This window comes from Stenella coeruleoalba (genome assembly GCF_951394435.1).
Source record: "Stenella coeruleoalba genome assembly, chromosome: X".
Lineage (NCBI taxonomy): Eukaryota > Metazoa > Chordata > Mammalia > Artiodactyla > Delphinidae > Stenella > Stenella coeruleoalba.
Window position 1 is genome coordinate 109,650,970 of NC_137152.1, and position 17,954 is coordinate 109,668,923.

Consider the following 17,954-nt stretch of genomic DNA (forward strand, 5'->3'; position numbering starts at 1 on the left):
TACAATCCTGTAACCGTAACCATAATCAAGATATAGAACAGTTCCGACACTCTGAACAGTTTCCTCGTGATCTTTCACACTTGATCTCCTCCCCCCACCCCTGCCCACCCTAGGAAACCACTAATCTGCTTTCTGAGAAAAGTTATACCGGGTTCAATCCCTGGTTGGGGAACTAAGATCCGCAAGCTGCACGGTGCAGCCAAAAAAAAAAAAAAAAATTGTAGCTCCAGGTTCTGTGACAACCAAACAAGTAATGTCTTTTTAGCTAAATTAAAATGTCATCGTTTTGGTCTTTTTTTTTTTTTTTTTTTTTTTTTTTGCGGTACGCGGGCCTCTCCCGTTGCAGAGCACAGGCTCCGGACGCGCAGGCTCACCGGCCCTAGCCGCTCCGTGGCATGTGGGATCCTCCCAGACAGGGGCACGAACCCGTGTCCTTTGCATCGGCAGGCGGACTCTCAACCACTGCGCCACCAGGGAAGTCCACTTTGTATTTTTGGAAAGAATCAACTAAGAATGTGTGAGAACATGTGACCATATGAAGAATCAGTAATTCATTAACCCTGTCTGAACATAGCCTTCCTCTGACCCAGCTTGTTCATAAGGATCAGAGCTAACTCTCGAATGAACAAATGAACATTTAACTACCATACCCCCTCATTCACTCATGATTTTCACCTTGTCTTAAGGCAGGTCACAGCCAGGACTACAGGTCCTTCTAGCTTTTTTTCCCCACAACTTGGGAAAATCCTGAATCCTTATAAGTTACAAGACAGTTTTCTGTCCTGAGGCTTTCCTGTTTTTACCTAGATTTAGAGAAAAGCAATGAATTCATGTGATGTGGGATACTACATACAGTCCTCTTTTAGTGTATATCCTTAGATCTGTTATAACGAAATAGTCACAGCTGATCTTGTTCAAATGTTTTCTTGTAACGATTATAATTTTATTTTAGAAGAAGTCAAAGTCCCAACCAACACTATTAGACCAAGTATCCTTGGACCATTAAAAAGAAAAGGTACTTTTATCTACCAACAGAAATAAATATAACTTTATTTTCATAAGATATCACATAAAATCAAGTATTATACAAAAATTCATTTTAAAGGATTTATTTATTTAAAACATATTTGATAAATTACTAGAGGCCTTTTGTTTCACTGAAATGAAACTATGTGTAAAGACATTTTGAAAGCTATAAAGGGCCATATAAATGTGAACTGAAAATTTTAATTCCAGTTTAGTCAACTATTATGATTTTCATTGTATAATTCACCAAGCTAGCTGCCTTAAATACTTTCTGAAACAAGGTGGGGAATGAATGAATAGAGTGATTCAGCCATCAAGTATTCTCCTGAATCTCAACCCCTGACCTGTCCCACCACTACACGTACACGTTGATATCATATGAATAAGTTGACACAAATTAGATCCACTTACAGCACTAAAAATATATGCTAAAGTGTATGTTGATGTTTCAGTTGTTTATGGGGGTTCTGTTTGGTTAAATATATGGAAAATGATCCACCTATTCAGTAATAAAAGGGCAAGGAAAGAACAGAAGTGGTTTTTTTTTTAAACTGCCACAGTTCTGGATCCCCTTTCTCACCCCTGCCTCACTAAGCTATGTACTTCTTCCTTTTTTGGGATATGACTACTGAATTATAGGCTTAATACAAAGTTAAACTATAATAGGGAGGGAAAATGGATAAATGGGAAAGGAGATTAAACTTAAAGATGTATATTTGTGAAAAATCCATTAAGATGGGAAAGAAGAAGGAGAAAGAAGAAGAAATGGAAGGGGGGGCAGAGGTAGGGGAAGAGCAAAACTAGAGGGAAGGAAACTGAAATGCACTGCAGTGTTCCCTGCATTTGGCATGAGTTAATGGCAGTCTTCCTAACAACATACCTAACTCAGCGTGTACTCGTTATATTCTAAGACTAAGAGGAGATCAGTTCTGGAAAATGCTCTTTTACAAACTAAGCACATTGTTTTATGACAATGGATCAATGACCTAGCTTAAGTGTCTTTTACCTGTGCTGTGAAGTTTGGGCTAATGTTGAAAAAACATTCAAATGTATTAGCAGTTGAAGAGCTGTTAGGAAGTTGGGGGGGGGGGCCTTTGAGTATTTAAAATCAAATACGCTTAAATTAAAGACAGTGTTTTACTGAATTAAAATAATTCTTCTTTTAAGATAACATATAAAATGTTTCATGACGTTGAAAATGCCTGGAATTTTCTTAGAATTTATGATTTTAAAAATTGTTTTTATATTTCAATTTTGACATAATAGACTTGGTTTCCATCCAGTGTTTTGGTGGATGTGGCATGTTCCACATGAGCTTCTTGTACCTGGTTTTCAGCTGCTCTGGAAGTTGACTGCCTCACTTCTTTGAGGTGTCCCTAAGAACTCCAAAGCAAATTCTGTAAGTACCACACGGTCTATGTGTTTTAAGTCAGACCCTCCCAAATATAGTCTATACAGATCTGGTCAAAGTTTATCTGACTTTCCAGATGTAATAACAGATTAAATAGAAATTTAATTTTAATTATATATTTTGGAATATGAATATTTATTTGGGAAACAACAAAGTATGTCCAATTATCACATTAATACAAGTGAAGTGTGGGGAAAGATGGTATAAAAAAATCAAAAAGAGGTCCTGGGGGGAAAAAACAAAAAAAGAATGAGGACTCTCTGTAAAGTGGAGGAGAAATAAGGGTTAGAGTCTCCAAGCATATGAAGGCATATTTTATGGTGATTAGCAGCAATTACTTCCGTTGGGAACAAGCAAGAAAAAATAAGGCTTCAAGTGGGAATTCTGAGAGATCTACAGAGATTGGGCAGCTATAAATACTGTTTTACAAGTAATAATGATTTTAGCAAAGAAAATTTTAATTTTCTTCTATGATGAATTTGTTTTGATTTGTCTTGTTTTTAATTTAAACCAAAAAGGAGAGATGAGTAGTTTTTCCATAATGGTGTAAGTGTATCTGGCCTGGGATAATACCTAGACCTCTTTCAAGCTTTATGAGCCATGATTATACTCCTAAGGAAGGTCTGGAAATCTCTATTCCTAGGCATGTTTTTTAATGAGTAGGTGGCCGTAGTGTTTTATCATTCAAATATATTCCACCATAGAAGTTATGGACTTGATCATCAGTTTTACTCACATCCAGACATGGTTATCACATGAACGTGTAACATTTACTTCAAAGTGAAGATTATAGCAATGTGGTTTTTTGAGATTAAGTTTTTCTCCCTAATCTTTGAAAATGTATTTATTTTGTTCATTGTATGCTGTAAAAAAAATCGATCTATTTAGTTCATTGTGTATGTTTAGCAAAATAAGAAGAGCAGTAACTTAAAGTTTTAAAATAAGGAATGAGATTAAATTAGGGTACATCCTTACTACATAGCTATATAAACTTATGTTGTAGAATTTAGTTACTAATATGAGAAAAATTATAATCATTAAAAACAAAAAGTAGATTACATATCAGTATTATATACAGTGCAAATCCAATTTTGTTTAAAAAAATCATGTATACACATATTCAGGAATTACTGGAAAATGGTTATCTCTGGATAATGGTGATGTAAAATATTTTTCCTTTTGTTTTTCTGTATTTTATAAGTTAATTGCAATGAACAAGTTTTACTTTTGCAATTAAAAGCATAATAAACACGTTAGACAAAATATATCTACCTTGATCTGCATTTTCGTCGTAGGTGAAATGACATTTGAACATCAGCCAAAGAGATTTTTCCAAGACACAACCAACGTGCTTTCTTCTGATACTACCCAGCTATCTGATAGGAATGTATTGTGAGTATTAACATGAGATTTCAAGCATTCATTGACCACTTTTAACTTGGTTTTTAAGTCTACTTTGGTTATTGTATATACTCAGAAGTATGGTATATTATGAAATATTTTTAGAAGTTTTAAAAAATGAATATCCCAAATGGATACTATAATATTAACTTTAGTTCTTCTCCCCAACACTTATGTGTGACATTAATATATGGTAGACACATTTTTATTTTATATCTTTATTGGATTATAATTGCTTTACAATGTTGTGTTAGTTTCTGCTGTACAACAGAGCGAATCAGCTATACGTATACATATATCTCCATATCCCTTCCCTCTTGAGACTCCCTCCCACCCTCCCTATCCCACCCCTCTAGGTGGTCACAAAACACAGAGCTGATATCCCTGTGCTCTGTGGCTGCTTCCCACTAGCTATCTGTTTTACACTTGGTAGCATATATATGTCAATGCTACTCTCTTACTTCATCCCAGCTTCCCCTCCCCCCCATGTCCTCAAGTCCATTCTCTACGTCTGCGTCTTTATTCCTGCCCTGCCACTAGGTTCATCGGTACCGTTTTTTTAGATTCCACGTATATGCGTTAGCATATGGTATTTGTTTTTCTCTTTCTGACTTACTTCACTCTGTATGACAGTCTCTAGGTCCATCCACCTCACTACAAATAACTCAGTTTAGTTGCTTTTTATGGCTGAGTAATATTCCATTGTATATATGCGTCACATCTTCTTTATCCATTCATCTGTCGATGGACATTTAGGTTGCTTCCATGTCCTGGCTATTGTAAGCAGTGCTGCAATAAACATTGTGGTACATGACTCTTTCTGAATTATGGTTTTCTCAGGGTATATGCCCAGTAGTGGGATTGCTGGGTCCTATGGTAGTTCTATTTTTAGTTTTTTAAGGAACCTCCATACTGTTCTCCATAGTGGCTGTATCAATTCACATTCCCACCAACAGTGCAAGAGGGTTCCCTTTTCTCCATACCCTCTTCAGCATTTATTGTTTGTAGATTTTTTGATGATGGCCATCCTGACCAGTGTGAGGTGATACCTCATTGTGGTTTTGATTTGCATTTTTCTAATGATTACTGATGTTGAGCATCCTTTCATGTGTTTGTTGGCAATCTGTATGTCTACTTTGGAGAAATGTCTATTTAGGTCTTCTGCCCATTTTTGGATTGGGTTGTTTGTTTTTTGATATTGATCTGCATGAGCTGCTTGTATATTTTGGAGATTAATCCTTTGTCAGTTGCTTTGTTTGCAAATATTTTCTCCCATTCTGAGGGTTGTCTTTTCGTCTTTTTTATGGTTTCCTTTGCTGTGCCAAAGCTTTTAAGTTTCATTAGGTCCCAGTTGTTTATTTTTAATTTTATTTCCATTACTCTAGGAGGTGGGTCAAAAAGGATCTTGCTGTGATTTATTAGACACATTTTTAGAAGTGAGGTTTTGGCATTAGATTAAGAGGTATTAGAGATATACATAAAAATGCAATCTTGGAAAAGAGTCGTCTTCTGCCCCATTTTTTCTATCTTGGATTTTTGAGTGCTTTGTTAGACTGAGCATATTATTTAAAAGTGTGCCAGTAAAGCAAGTTTTAATGATCAAAATGGGAAATACAGTGAATGGATTTTTATTGCTGTTACCGTTGGTTTTGTTTTACTGCTCTTATGAAACTGCTCTTGTAACTAATGCCAATTCTTTGCTTCACGTATTTTGCATTCATTTGTAGACAAAGCACAGAGATCTCTTGAATTCTGTTATCAATGAGTGGTATTTTCTTTTTCCTAGTCTATCTTCAGATGCTCTTGATAGAAACAGCAGCAGTGCAGGGTCTTCTCATAATTCACCAGCTAAAATCAGCACTGTCACAAACTCTCCTGTGTTGCCTTCTGATTTTAGTTCTCTATTTATTCTAGCAGATGAGCTTTTAACTAAGTGGTTTACCTGTCCCAAGACTCTCCCCAATACAGCAATGGAGAAACAAACGTGCACTCGCTTGATCTCTCTCTCTCTCTCTCTCTCTCACACACACACACACACACACACACACACACACACACACACACACATTAGAGTAATAACAGGATTGTATGTGGTATAATTTAGACTATTTCCTATTTATCTTTTTTTCTCAATTTCCTAGAATTCTGTTTATCTATAGAACTTGCATGTCTAATTCCTGGGTATGCCCTTAAAAGCAATGTAGTAATACTTTCAAAGATGTTTTCTAAATAAGAAGTATGTTGACGATACAATCATACATCTTCAAGTTGCTAATGTATAAAAAGATGCTGTACCTTGATTTTTTAAAAAAATAATTGAGAGCTCTATCTATTTATGTGAATAAAAAAATAAATAAAATTATACGTTCTAATGAAATATTATTGTTCCATTAATCAACAGGTAAAATGGTTTTTCAAATTATGTACTGAATATTTATGCTAGTTTTTAATATTTTCAGTAATTGCTAGTTTCCACTTGGTAAGGAAAAATCATCTATCAAAAGCAGTTTTAAAATTAAGCTAGTTATACTGTATTGATCCAAGGATTGCCAATTTTTGACATGAATCCTTGGATGTGTAATTTGTTGGGGAGGAATAGGTAGGGGAAGCAAGATGAATGGAAGCTAATTGAATAGCAAGAAAATAATATGTAATTGGGGCTTCACTCAATTTGTACTTAACCTGGTTATCCCTGATCAATTTTGTACTCTAATTAAGTGTGGAAAAAAGACAATGTGGATAAATTGTGGTGTTTTACATTTCTATGAATTACCTTTTATTCATCATCATGACTACTGATTTGATTAAATATAGGCTTAATATGTTAGGGCTTTTCTGCAGGAACCATGCACTTCCAGTTGTTCCCAAAGGGCTATAAAGGTTTGTTTAAAACCCAATTTTCTATTCAAAAGTCTTAAGGATTTTTTAAATAAGAAAAATCATGTATTAAAAATTTTAAATATAAAGTAAGTGCTTTAGGTAATTGGGGGTAGTATTAGCATTTTGCAAAATAGAAATGTATCTTCATGAAATGAAGTTGAAAATTGGTTTAAATTTCTTCAGCTAATGAAGGTAGGAGTGGCTATCTAAAATATTTATTAAACATTTTTCCTTGTCATTAGAAATAATCAGAATTATGGAAATCTGATGTAGGTATATTCCACATGGGAAAAAGATTGGCATCAAGAATTTTTTGACAATAGCCCTGATGGACTTGATTAGAATGTATATATATGGCAGGGGGAAAGTCTATTCACCTATGAATAAATGAAACTGAATATTTCTGAGATGACTGGAATCATATGGTCTCCTGAAACTGGGATAGGATTCTACAAATTGGCTAAGGACAAGTGAACTATCAATATTGCCTTTGTTACTTAGCTTCTTGCCAGACTTCAGTGGACGAGTTGTGAACATATAAGGGGGCCCTCATGGAATGAGGTGTGATTGCAGTGGTGTTCCTTGCTGAAATTATAGATCAATGACAGAAAAAAAGGTCCCCATGTGCTATCGACACTTCAGCAAAAAAAGTTTTTCAGAATGATCAAGTACAAAGACTAAGGATGGAGAAAGTGAACAATGGGGGTGAGACTACTACTCATTTGTGTGAGGAACTTTCATCAATAAATCTTGGTAATCTTGGCTATCTCATGTCAATATACTTTTTTTTTCAACTTAGACAATTTCTTTCACTCTATTTGGTTAGTTTTTATTGTTTTAGCTGAATCCTAGGATGCCACAATCACTATAATATGCTCAGAATTGAGGACTTTGTAGTTGGTTTTCCATTCTGTTACCTTTCGAGCTTGTGTATTGGGGGGCTCCATATCTTAAATGATTTTCCATTTATTAATTTTCAGACCAAAGCAATTCTAACTTTTACATGAGGTATTTTGTGGTTGATTTTTTTTTTTTTTTTTTTTTTTTTTTTTTTTGCTGTATACGGGCCTCTCACTGTTGTGGCCTCTCCCACTGCGGAGCACAGGCTCCCGACGCGCAGGCTCAGCAGCCATGGCTCACGGGCCCAGCCGCTCCGCGGCATGTGGGATCTTCCTGGACCGGACCACGAACGCGCGTCCTCTGCATCAGGAGGCGGACTCTCAACCACTGCGCCACCAGGGAAGCCCTGTGGTTGATTTTTTTTAATTATGGAAAGACTATGTTTTGTTATCCTAAACATGCCAAGGAATTGTCATGCCAGTTTTCCACAGGGAAAGACATGTATTAGTTTCCTAGAGCTGCCATAACAGAGTACCACAAACTGGGTAGCCCAAGACAACAGAAATGGATTATCTCATAGATCTGGAGGCCAAAAGTCCAAGATCAAGATGTCAGCAGCATCGGTTCCTTCTGGAGGCTTTAAGGGAGAATCTGTTAATGTCTTTCTCCTAGCTTCTAGTGGTTGCCAGAAATCCTTGCCTTGCAGACATATTACTCCAGTCTCTGTCTCCATCATCACTTGGGGTTCTCCCTGTGTCCTTGTGTTTTCACATGGTCTTATAAAGACATCAGTCATTGGATTTGGGGCCCACCCTAATCCAGCATGACGTCATCTTAACTTGATTATATCTGTAGAGACCCTATTTTCAAATAAGGTCACATTAACAGGTGCTGAGGGTTAGAAATTCAACATTTATCTTTTTGGGGACACAATTCAACCCACAACAGGATAGTTTTGGTATTTTGATTGTTCCAATTTTCTTAAATTAGTTTTTTAAATTGTCTATCTTATAACCCATCTTTAAAAAATGTAAGAACAAGAGGTGATCATATTGTACATAAGTGTTCGTATGTCTTCTTCCTATATATTATAAATGTATATATGTGTATATATATATGCTAGTTTTCACATTGTCACTAAGAGGATAAATGAAAATGGAAATAGTTTTTCATATACTTTAAAAGCATCGTTTTTAACCCTTAAATATGTGTTCGTGTTCAATCAAGTATTCTTATTTTACTTATAACCTTATAAAAGAGCAGCACCCAGATACATCCTAACATGAAAACTCACTGCAGTAATAAATTAGATTCTCAGACCAGGGGAAAAAAAAATATGGTTCTTAAAATTTATAATGACTAAGTCAACTAATCAAGCTTGTAATTTCAAATATATTCAATAAGTATCTAATGAATACTTTCTGTGTACATAAACTATACTTAAAACTGTAGGTTATATGAAGATGAGTGAGATACCATTGCTATCTTTAAGCAGGATAACATAAGTGCAAAAATGATGGTACAAGTCAGTCTAAGATAATATGACTCTAAATACACATATGAAAGGACCTCTGTACTATAAAAGTATGAGAGAAAGACAATATTGAAATTACAGAAACTTAGATCTTAAAGGATTTTAGAAGTCTTTTAATCTACCTCTCATTGCAAGAATCCTTTTAAGAACCCCAGACAGGTTACCTTTTAGCCTGAGTTTGAAATCTTGTGATTTCAAAGTGACTGACTGAACTCCGTCACAGGCCAGTTCATTCTGTTGTTGGACAACTCTCACTGTTAGAAAGCTCTTACATTAAAAATGGGTATGGAGTTAGAATTTGTATCTACGTGGCCTGTTTCACTGGCTCTTTAGAACTGAGGCAAATCGAGTGAGATTTTAAAAGCACACGAGTTAAGATTCTAATTCTGCATTAATCTTTGTCCCCTTGAATTATTAGTACTCCCACTACAGGATATTTAATCTCATCTGCTAAATGAATTTTTAAAATTCACCTAGAAGCAACTACATATAAATATCCATGATGAAAATGCATGTATGGTACTTTGAATATCTATGGAGAAAACTAATTACAATTTGCCTGAAGTGTTTTTTAAATATTTTAAATCTTAAAAGTTGAGCTTGAAAAATACATCATATAGGTAGACTTCACTCTCAGATAGTTGAAATTGTGCATTTTTAAAAGGCCAGAGAACAATAGGTTACTCTGGTGAAAAGGTAGCTTTCTTTCCCTTAAATTCCATGATATCTCACAGCATTTCTTAAAATGTGCTTCTTAACCCAAGAGTAAATAAGATTGATTTTTACAAATGTCCACAAGGTATAGGTAGAAAAGAATAGAAATAGGAATCATATAGGAATCTTGGAAACTTGCTCAACTTTCTTGATAATGGGAAATAATGACCCTAGTCTCTCAGAAGAAATGTGTCAAACTGATGCAGTTATTAACTGAATCCCATAAATTGCCCAATAAGCTATTGTATGAAATCGGAGATCTCTGTGGCATTACTGACAGCAAAGCAAATTGGGAACATTGGTTCACACCAACCTTTTAGGCGAGGGAACAGCCTACATTATTAGTGAGTACAGAAGTCAGGAAGCCTGACTTGTAGGTCCAGCTCTGTCACTAGCTCTGTATGACTTTGGGCAGGTCACGCCACCTCTCTGGGTTTCATATTTCCAATCGGTAAAATAGAGTTGGACTAGATATTTGTAAGATCCCTTCTGCCTCTTAAAATGTTATTGATTCTGTAAAAACATCTGCCTTCATCTTTGCTAGCATGACAGCGAAAGTCATGATGACATTAAACTTCAGAAGGCCTTAAGAAAATATTTAGGAAATTAGAGAGCTTTGTACCTAATATTTTGATTCTTTCTGGCAACAAGAAACTCATTTTCTTCAGCCTCATCAGTAGTTTCCTCCCTTCTATGAATTATGCATGCTTTATGATGAAATGTGGAAAGCTCATTTCCCCCTGGTTTCTTGTTTTGTGTGGATAGATGATCCTCTAAGGATTTCCATATTAATAACAAGTTCCCACTGACAAAACACTAATCATAAAATTTTCTTTCTACTGTAACTACAGCTTGAGCCAAAACAAAATAAAGGTATACTTGGTATATATATATATATATATATATATATTTTTTTTTTTTTTTTTTTTTTGTGCAGTATGCGGGCCTCTCACTGTTGTGGCCTCCCCCGTTGCGGAGCACAGGTTCCGGACGCGCAGGCTCAGCGACCATGGCTCACAGGCCCAGCTGCTCCACGGCATGTGGGATCTTCCCGGACTGGGGCACGAACCCGTGTCCCCTGCATCGGCAGGCGGACTCTCAACCACTGCGCCACCAGCGAAGCCCTATACTTGGTATATTTGTTTCAAAGAAGCAAAGGAGACAGAGCCAAAAGCAACATCAACTATAAAAAAAGTCTGTCCCAATACACATTTGGAAGTACTCAACTAGTACTAAAAAGCAGATAACCAGCAAAATAGCCTTTTCTTTTTCCTTGATAATTATTATATGGTTATAAGAAAAATTTCTTCCTCTAATTTCAGTTTAGTTGATTTTTTGGCATGACTCGTGTTTGGTAACTCTCCATTGAACACAAATGAAAAAGGACACACTTGAAAGTCGCGAACAGCTGGTCTGTGACTCTGTGCTGAGGAAAGAAATATTTTGAAATTACACTATCCAGCAGAGGAACCTAAATATACTTTTCATTTCTAGTCCCGCTTTCCTGAGAGGAAGGGTTTAGTTTGCTTCCTTAGCTAGACATATTGAACTCTGCAGTGGTTTACATCAAGTCTTATTCTTAGATAATCTTTTCATAAGTGTGAGGTCTTTGGAGAGGAAGGTGCTAAGGCTAGCATGTTCGGGCTGTCAAGGGAAGTTCAGCTAAAACTCCCTTAAACTTGATTTGGAATACATTTCCATGCCACATTGATTAGCAGAGATTTAAAAAATTTTATAATAGACAAGTCTGTTAAGAGTGTGGGGAAAGTGGTATTTGAATTCACTGTGGTAGATTCCTAATGTCCTTTCTGGAGGAAGTTTGGTAGTATGTATCAAAAGCCTTAAAAATGTGTACATCTTTTGATATAGCAACTCATAGGAATTTTTCTTAGGGAAAAATATAGGACAGGTTGCAATGGATGTTTACTGTAATGTTCTTTGCCACCGTGAAAAACCTAATGTTTTTAACAAATGGGGCTGGGGCAACTGAATATCCACGTGCAAAACAATGAAGTTAGATTCCTACCTTATGCCATATGCAAAAATTAACTCAAAATGGATCAATGACCTAAATATTAAGACCTAAAACCATTAAACTTTTAGAAAAAAAAGGGGGTAAATCTTTATGACCTTGGATTTGGCAATGGATTCTTAGCTATAGCACTAAAAGCATGAGCAACAAAAGAAAAAAAAATAGATAAATCGAACTTTATAAAAATTAAGAACTTTTGTGCATCTAAGAACATTAACAAGACAGTGAAAAGGCAACCTATAGAATAAGAAAAAATATTAGTAAATCATATCTGATAAGGGTTTAATCCAGAATATATAAAGAATTCCTAGAACTCAGCAACAAAAAGATAACCCAATCAAAACATGGGCAAAGGACCTCATGAATAGACATTTCTCCAGAGAAGATATACAAATGGTCAATAAACACATGAAAAGATGTTCAACATCATTAGTTATTAGGGAAATGCAAATAGAAACCACAAAGAGATACCACTTCATACATGAGGATGGCTATAATCAAAAAGACATATGATAGCAAGCGTTGGTGGGGATGCAGAGAAATAGGACCTTTACACATTGCTGGTTGGAATGTAAAATGACACAGCAACTGTGGAAAACAGTTTAGAAGTTCCTCAAAATATTAAACATATAATTATCATATTATCCAATAATTCCACTCCTTGGAAACAAAGACTCAAACAGGTACTTGTATGCCAGTGTTCCTTGCAGCATTATTCATTCACAACAGCCAAAAGGTGCAACTTTTGTCCATCACCAGATGAATGGATAAAAATGTGGTATACCCATACAACAGAATATTATTCAGCCACAAAAAGGAATAAAGTTCTGACACATGCTGCAACATGGATGAACCTTGCAAACATTATGCTAAGCGAAATAAGCCAGACACGAAAAGATAAATAATGCATGTCGCCACTTACTTAGAATAGACAAATTTGTAGAAACAGAAAGTAGATTACAGGTTACCAGGGGCTGGTGTGAGGGAGAATGGGGAGTTATTCTTAATGGGTACAGAATATCTGTTTGGAATGATGAAAAACTTTTGGAAATAGATAGTGGGAATGGTACAACATTGTGAATGTAATTAATGCCACAGAATTGTATACTTAAAAATGGTTAAAATGGCAAGTTTGATATAAAAAACAAAAAACGTAGTATTAACACTAAAGGATCAGTTAAGCCAGCACTTATCAGGGTGTTTTATAAAATGTGAATAAGTAAGTGTCCTGAAGAATTAAAGAAGGGAGAGACCGTGGAGAATCTATGGTCAAGTAAGTTTGGGAAACTCCGTTAATTCATTTCTTTAACATTGTGAAAGCCCAAGAAAGGGGATATGGTATGGAGCATATTTAAACTATGTAACCTAAATTCTCTTTTTTGAGGGTCATCTTGTGGAATTGATGTTATGTAGAATGCCCTTTGGGAAACATCGGATTAAACAAATTACGGTACATTCATTTCATGGAAATCTCTGCACCCATTAAGAATGATGACATGGTCATATATTACTTGATATGGAAAGATGTTTATACTGTATCATAAAGTAAAAAAGCAGTGTGATTAATGGGATCTCATTTTTGTTTTTAAAAGGTATATGCATATATTTTATAGGGATCTATAACAGAAAAAGTTCTTGTAAGGCTATATGCCAAAATGTTTACATCTCTGGGAGATGGGAAGATGCATGATTTTGTTTTCATTTGCATTTCTCTTTGCTTGTCTGTATTTTCAATTTTTTGCACATGGCATATCTGTTACTTGTATAATCAAGAAATAATAGAAGTTAAATATGTTTTAGAAACTCATATGCAGTTATTAATTATGCGAGGGACAGGATAAGAGGATTAGCACTCCCTTACTGCTATTGGATTCTTCACTTAACTTCTATTTGAATTTTCACTGAAGGAGAGTCAAAGAGCCTTTCAACTATTGGAAAGTTCTACTCATTCAAAAATTCCCCCAGATATTGAACTAAAATCTGTCTTCCATCCTTTGGTCCTAATTTGTCATAGGGAATGCCACAAAATAGGCAAAGTCTATCACCTCTCCCATAGATGTAGACTTTCAGATGCTTGGCAACAGCTACCATGTCTAGACAGATCTTTTCTCCTCAAGGTTTCCATTCTAGTATTTTATTCCCTGAGATGGTTTCCAGGCCTTGTTACCATCCTGGCCATTAGCCTCCAGTTTGTCAATATCCTTCAAGTGTGGCACCCAGAAGTGACCACAACACTCCACACTTGTTTTTCACATTTCATTAAAAGTTCCTTAAAGATTGTGATATTATTAGATCCCTCTGATTAAAAAAGTAATTTCAGAATATTTCCCAGTGTGGTGTGACTGTACTCTGAATCCTATCCTAAGATTATATATGAGAGATACTCAATTATCTATTTTTCCCATCTTTTAATTTCTAAAGCTACATAGATGAATAAAATATTCCAGATCTGTTCCTCATCTGATCTCCTGCATTTATAAAAACCCTAGTAGAATTTTTTACGAAACACTGAAAGGAGAATGAGAGAGCTTCCACACTGATGGGGAAGGCAAGGGATTCCCTATAGTCTAGCCAAGGAATCTGAAGAACCTCTTGTCCTATACCATTTTCTACTTTGTCCCAGTTATTTGGTACCAATTTTTAGATAAGGTCAAGCTGCATCCAGATTAATTGGCCTCCTTACTGAGAGGCACCTCACAAGATGACAGTGACAAGCCAGGGTTCAGGGTGAGGTACTGGAATATCATTTATTGTCATTGATCTGATCCCAGATCTCCCAACCAACCTAGTGTGTATTGGTCTCCTTTCCAGCCTAATGAATCCTTTCCTTTTATTCCTTTTGCCAATCCTTCCACATGGTAGGCACTATTTAAAAGAACCTGGTTAACTGTATATACCAGCTCCGAATAGCATTGGGCCCAGTGCCTTCCACATGTTCCTATGTGCTTAGTTTTTTCAAGAGAGTAGTTTCCTAATTGTAGAGACTGCATCTTGGTACACAATTTGCACAGGATACTTAATAGTTACACTTGCTAAGCAGATATAACTTTAAATTTTCAACTTTTGAAGAGTTTTCATTTATGCTATTTTAAAAATCAACTCTGTTGAGATATAATTTCCACATTTACTATAAGTTTCACCTATTTTAAGCTTGCAGTCAAGATATAGCCACTTCCATTGTCACAGAAAATGTCCACTGACCCTTTGTAGTTAATCTTCCTCTACTCCTACCACTGGCTCTAGGTTACCACTGATCTCCTTTTCTTCATCACTACAGATTAGATTTCTCTTCTATAGAATTTCATATGTATGTATAAAATCATATAGTATATACTTTTTTGTGTCTGGTTGCTTTTGCTTAGAATGTCCTTGAAATCCATTCATGTTGCTTCCTGTATCGGTACTTAATTACTTTTTATTGCTGAGTTGTGTTTCATTGTATGTATATGGTACAATTCACCTTTTGATGGACATTTGGGTTGTTTCCAGTTGGGGGTTATTACAGATAAAGCTGCTATGAATATTTGTGTTTAAGCTTTTGTGTAGATGTGTATTTTAATTTCTCTTAAGTAAATACCTAGTAGGTTTGCTATATTATACAGCGAGTGCATGTTTAACTTTATAAGAAATTGCCGATCTGTTTTCCAAAGTAATTTTACCATTTTATATTCCCACCAGCAATGCATGTTCATTTATGTGCCTCATGTATGTAGTTTGTTTAAATAATATTTTGATTTTGAAATCCTATTTTTCCAAAGGATTTGTTGTGTTAAATGTTGCTTGAGATAAGAAAGCCATCGATGAAAATGAGGAAATATGTTTAAATATTTATTTTATCAAAAATGCTCATCAGATTATATTTGTTTTCAAAGAATTTACCTTGTAGATCTTGGATTTTGGTATTTGGCCAAAGGCAATTATTCATTACTGTTTAAAATGATCAGCTAAAGGGAATACTTCCTTCAAAAGATAATCCTATTTGATTTAGAAAATAAACTGACGACTTTCTCCAGAGGCTTAATTCATAGATAAATCATAGTCAGTTCAAGAGAATCTATGGCCTGCTAAAGTCTCAGTGACATACTAAATGTGTTTGTAGGCTCCCAAACTCCCTCACCTACTGGCAGGAGAAGAGTCTGACTTTCATAGGGATTTGCCAGTGTCCTGTTGGTTAGGGGGTTGTGGGTACCTGGAAAACTATGAAGCATGGTATTAGCCTTTGGATCTTGGTGACAAGAAAGAAAGAAAGAAAAAAAAATCAAAACAAAATAGTGGATGTACTTGGTCTATTTCATCATACCCAAGATCCAAGCGTTTAATAGAGCACATGTTACCAAGCAACAGGCTTTGCTAATTTCAGTTTACCAAACAGGAACTCCAGCAGAAGTGCCAGGGTTGTCTGAGTCTTGTCTGGGACTCCTCAGGTGTTGGGCAGGAGAAGGAAGCTATTTGTGTACTAGAAAATGTGGTACCACATTCACCAGGCTATCAACTAAAGGATTTTGCTGTCTCCTTTCCTACATTGTGAAAGCAGGGGTGCTGTACTTGCCTTTAGGGACGTCTATCCCATCGTAGATGGTCTGCAACAAACAGATCCAATACTGTTTTCCTTCGTGACATAGGACCCACATAATATCACATTTGAGGACTATCGGGGGTCATTAGGCAGTGCTTGCTCTATGTCAGAGATATAACCCTTCTGCTCCTAGTTTTTCTGTTTCCATGAAAAGCTTTTCTTCAGTCTCCAATTTTCTCTAAGCTATTTAAATATATTATTATTTATTCCATTCAAAGATTCATCTTCCCTTTAGAAATCAAACATTGAAGGACTGCATTACTATATTATATTGAACTTTTCTTGGTTGTGAGCCTTTCAGGGAACCTGGCTTCATCTGTGTGACTTTATGGGAGTCTCATTATTCAATGATAACTGAAACCAGGAAAAGATATATCTCGGGTTCAGATTCTTAGGTTGAGTGGTTCAAAGTCCCATATTATTTCTTACGAATGAAAGTGGCTTTCTTTTTTAGAAACAAAGCTCACTTCTCAGGAAGTTGAATAGCAGTACTACACTTTCAGAGACTAAGCATGTTAACAGGAACTAGGCACTGTCTCTCTGCTGATGTATTATTTATTGTATTTATATTCTGTTTCTTTCCCCAAAGGACTTGAATTAGAGACAACCGAAGTTGATAGCTTGTCTTTAGTTTTGTCCCACCTTGCTTTCTGTTGCCTCTTTCCCTCCAGCTGCCCAAGTGCCAGCCTTCCCTCCCTCTGCTGGTACCTTCCAGGTCTGCCCTCTTCCAAAAGGGGCCGGGGCCGATACTCCAGAGGTTCATCTTCTTCCCCTCTTCTAATCAAAACTCCCATCCTAGCGAGTCTGTAATCAATTTGGACATTCTGATTAAAGTTCTTCACAGGAAAATTAAAGTGACCAATAAATTTAACTCTGAGGGGAGGTGTTTGTATTTTAAAGCAGTAATCTAGCTCTAACCTCAATCATTGGATTTTGTGGGGTTGGTGGTCAGGGGATGATGTAGCTGGGAGCTTCTGTTCCCTTCCTGTCCCCTCTCCAAGTCTCCCCCAAGCACGTCATGGAGTAAGCAGAAGCCATGGGCCCTTCTCTCCTATATTGACTTTTCTAAAAAATAAAAATAAATAAAATTTTAAAACTTTTTTAAAAAGTTTATATTTTATAATAAATACTCATAGAAAAATTGGAAAAGTCAAAGAACTACAAGATTAAAAATTTACTCATAGTCTTAACTCCCAAAGATAATCAACAATATTTTGATGTACTTCCTTCCAGTCTTTTCTTCTATGCATATTTTTGAAATATTTTTGTGATCATGCTGTATATATAATTTTATGTGTTTTGTTTTACTTATTTAAAATCTTAAAAGTTTTTTATGTTATTATAAACTCTGACTAGAAGCTATAAGTATATAATTTCTTCAATTAGACCCTCATTTGGGGGCATTCAGGTTATTTTCCTTTTTTATTTATTTATTTATTTTTTAAAAAAATTTTTTTGCGGTATGTGGGCCTCTCACTGTTGTGGCCTCTCCCGTTGCGGAACACAGGCTCCGGACGCGCAAGCTCAACGGCCATGGCTC

At 35.7% G+C, this 17,954-nt stretch overlaps 1 protein-coding gene across 1 annotated transcript in view; it reads left to right on the forward strand.

The window, feature by feature from the left end:
- The window catches only part of LOC307180658 (P2R1A-PPP2R2A-interacting phosphatase regulator 1-like), a gene marked incomplete at its 3' end in the record, with an annotated part of 63,987 nt that overhangs the window by 30,350 nt on the left and 15,683 nt on the right, over positions 1-17,954 (forward strand). The window contains exons 7-9 of the mRNA XM_079911019.1: positions 953-1,015; positions 3,733-3,829; positions 5,625-5,774. Of these exons, the coding sequence (XP_079767145.1) occupies positions 953-1,015; positions 3,733-3,829; positions 5,625-5,774 (310 nt within the window). The remainder of the gene's footprint in view (positions 1-952; positions 1,016-3,732; positions 3,830-5,624; positions 5,775-17,954) is intronic.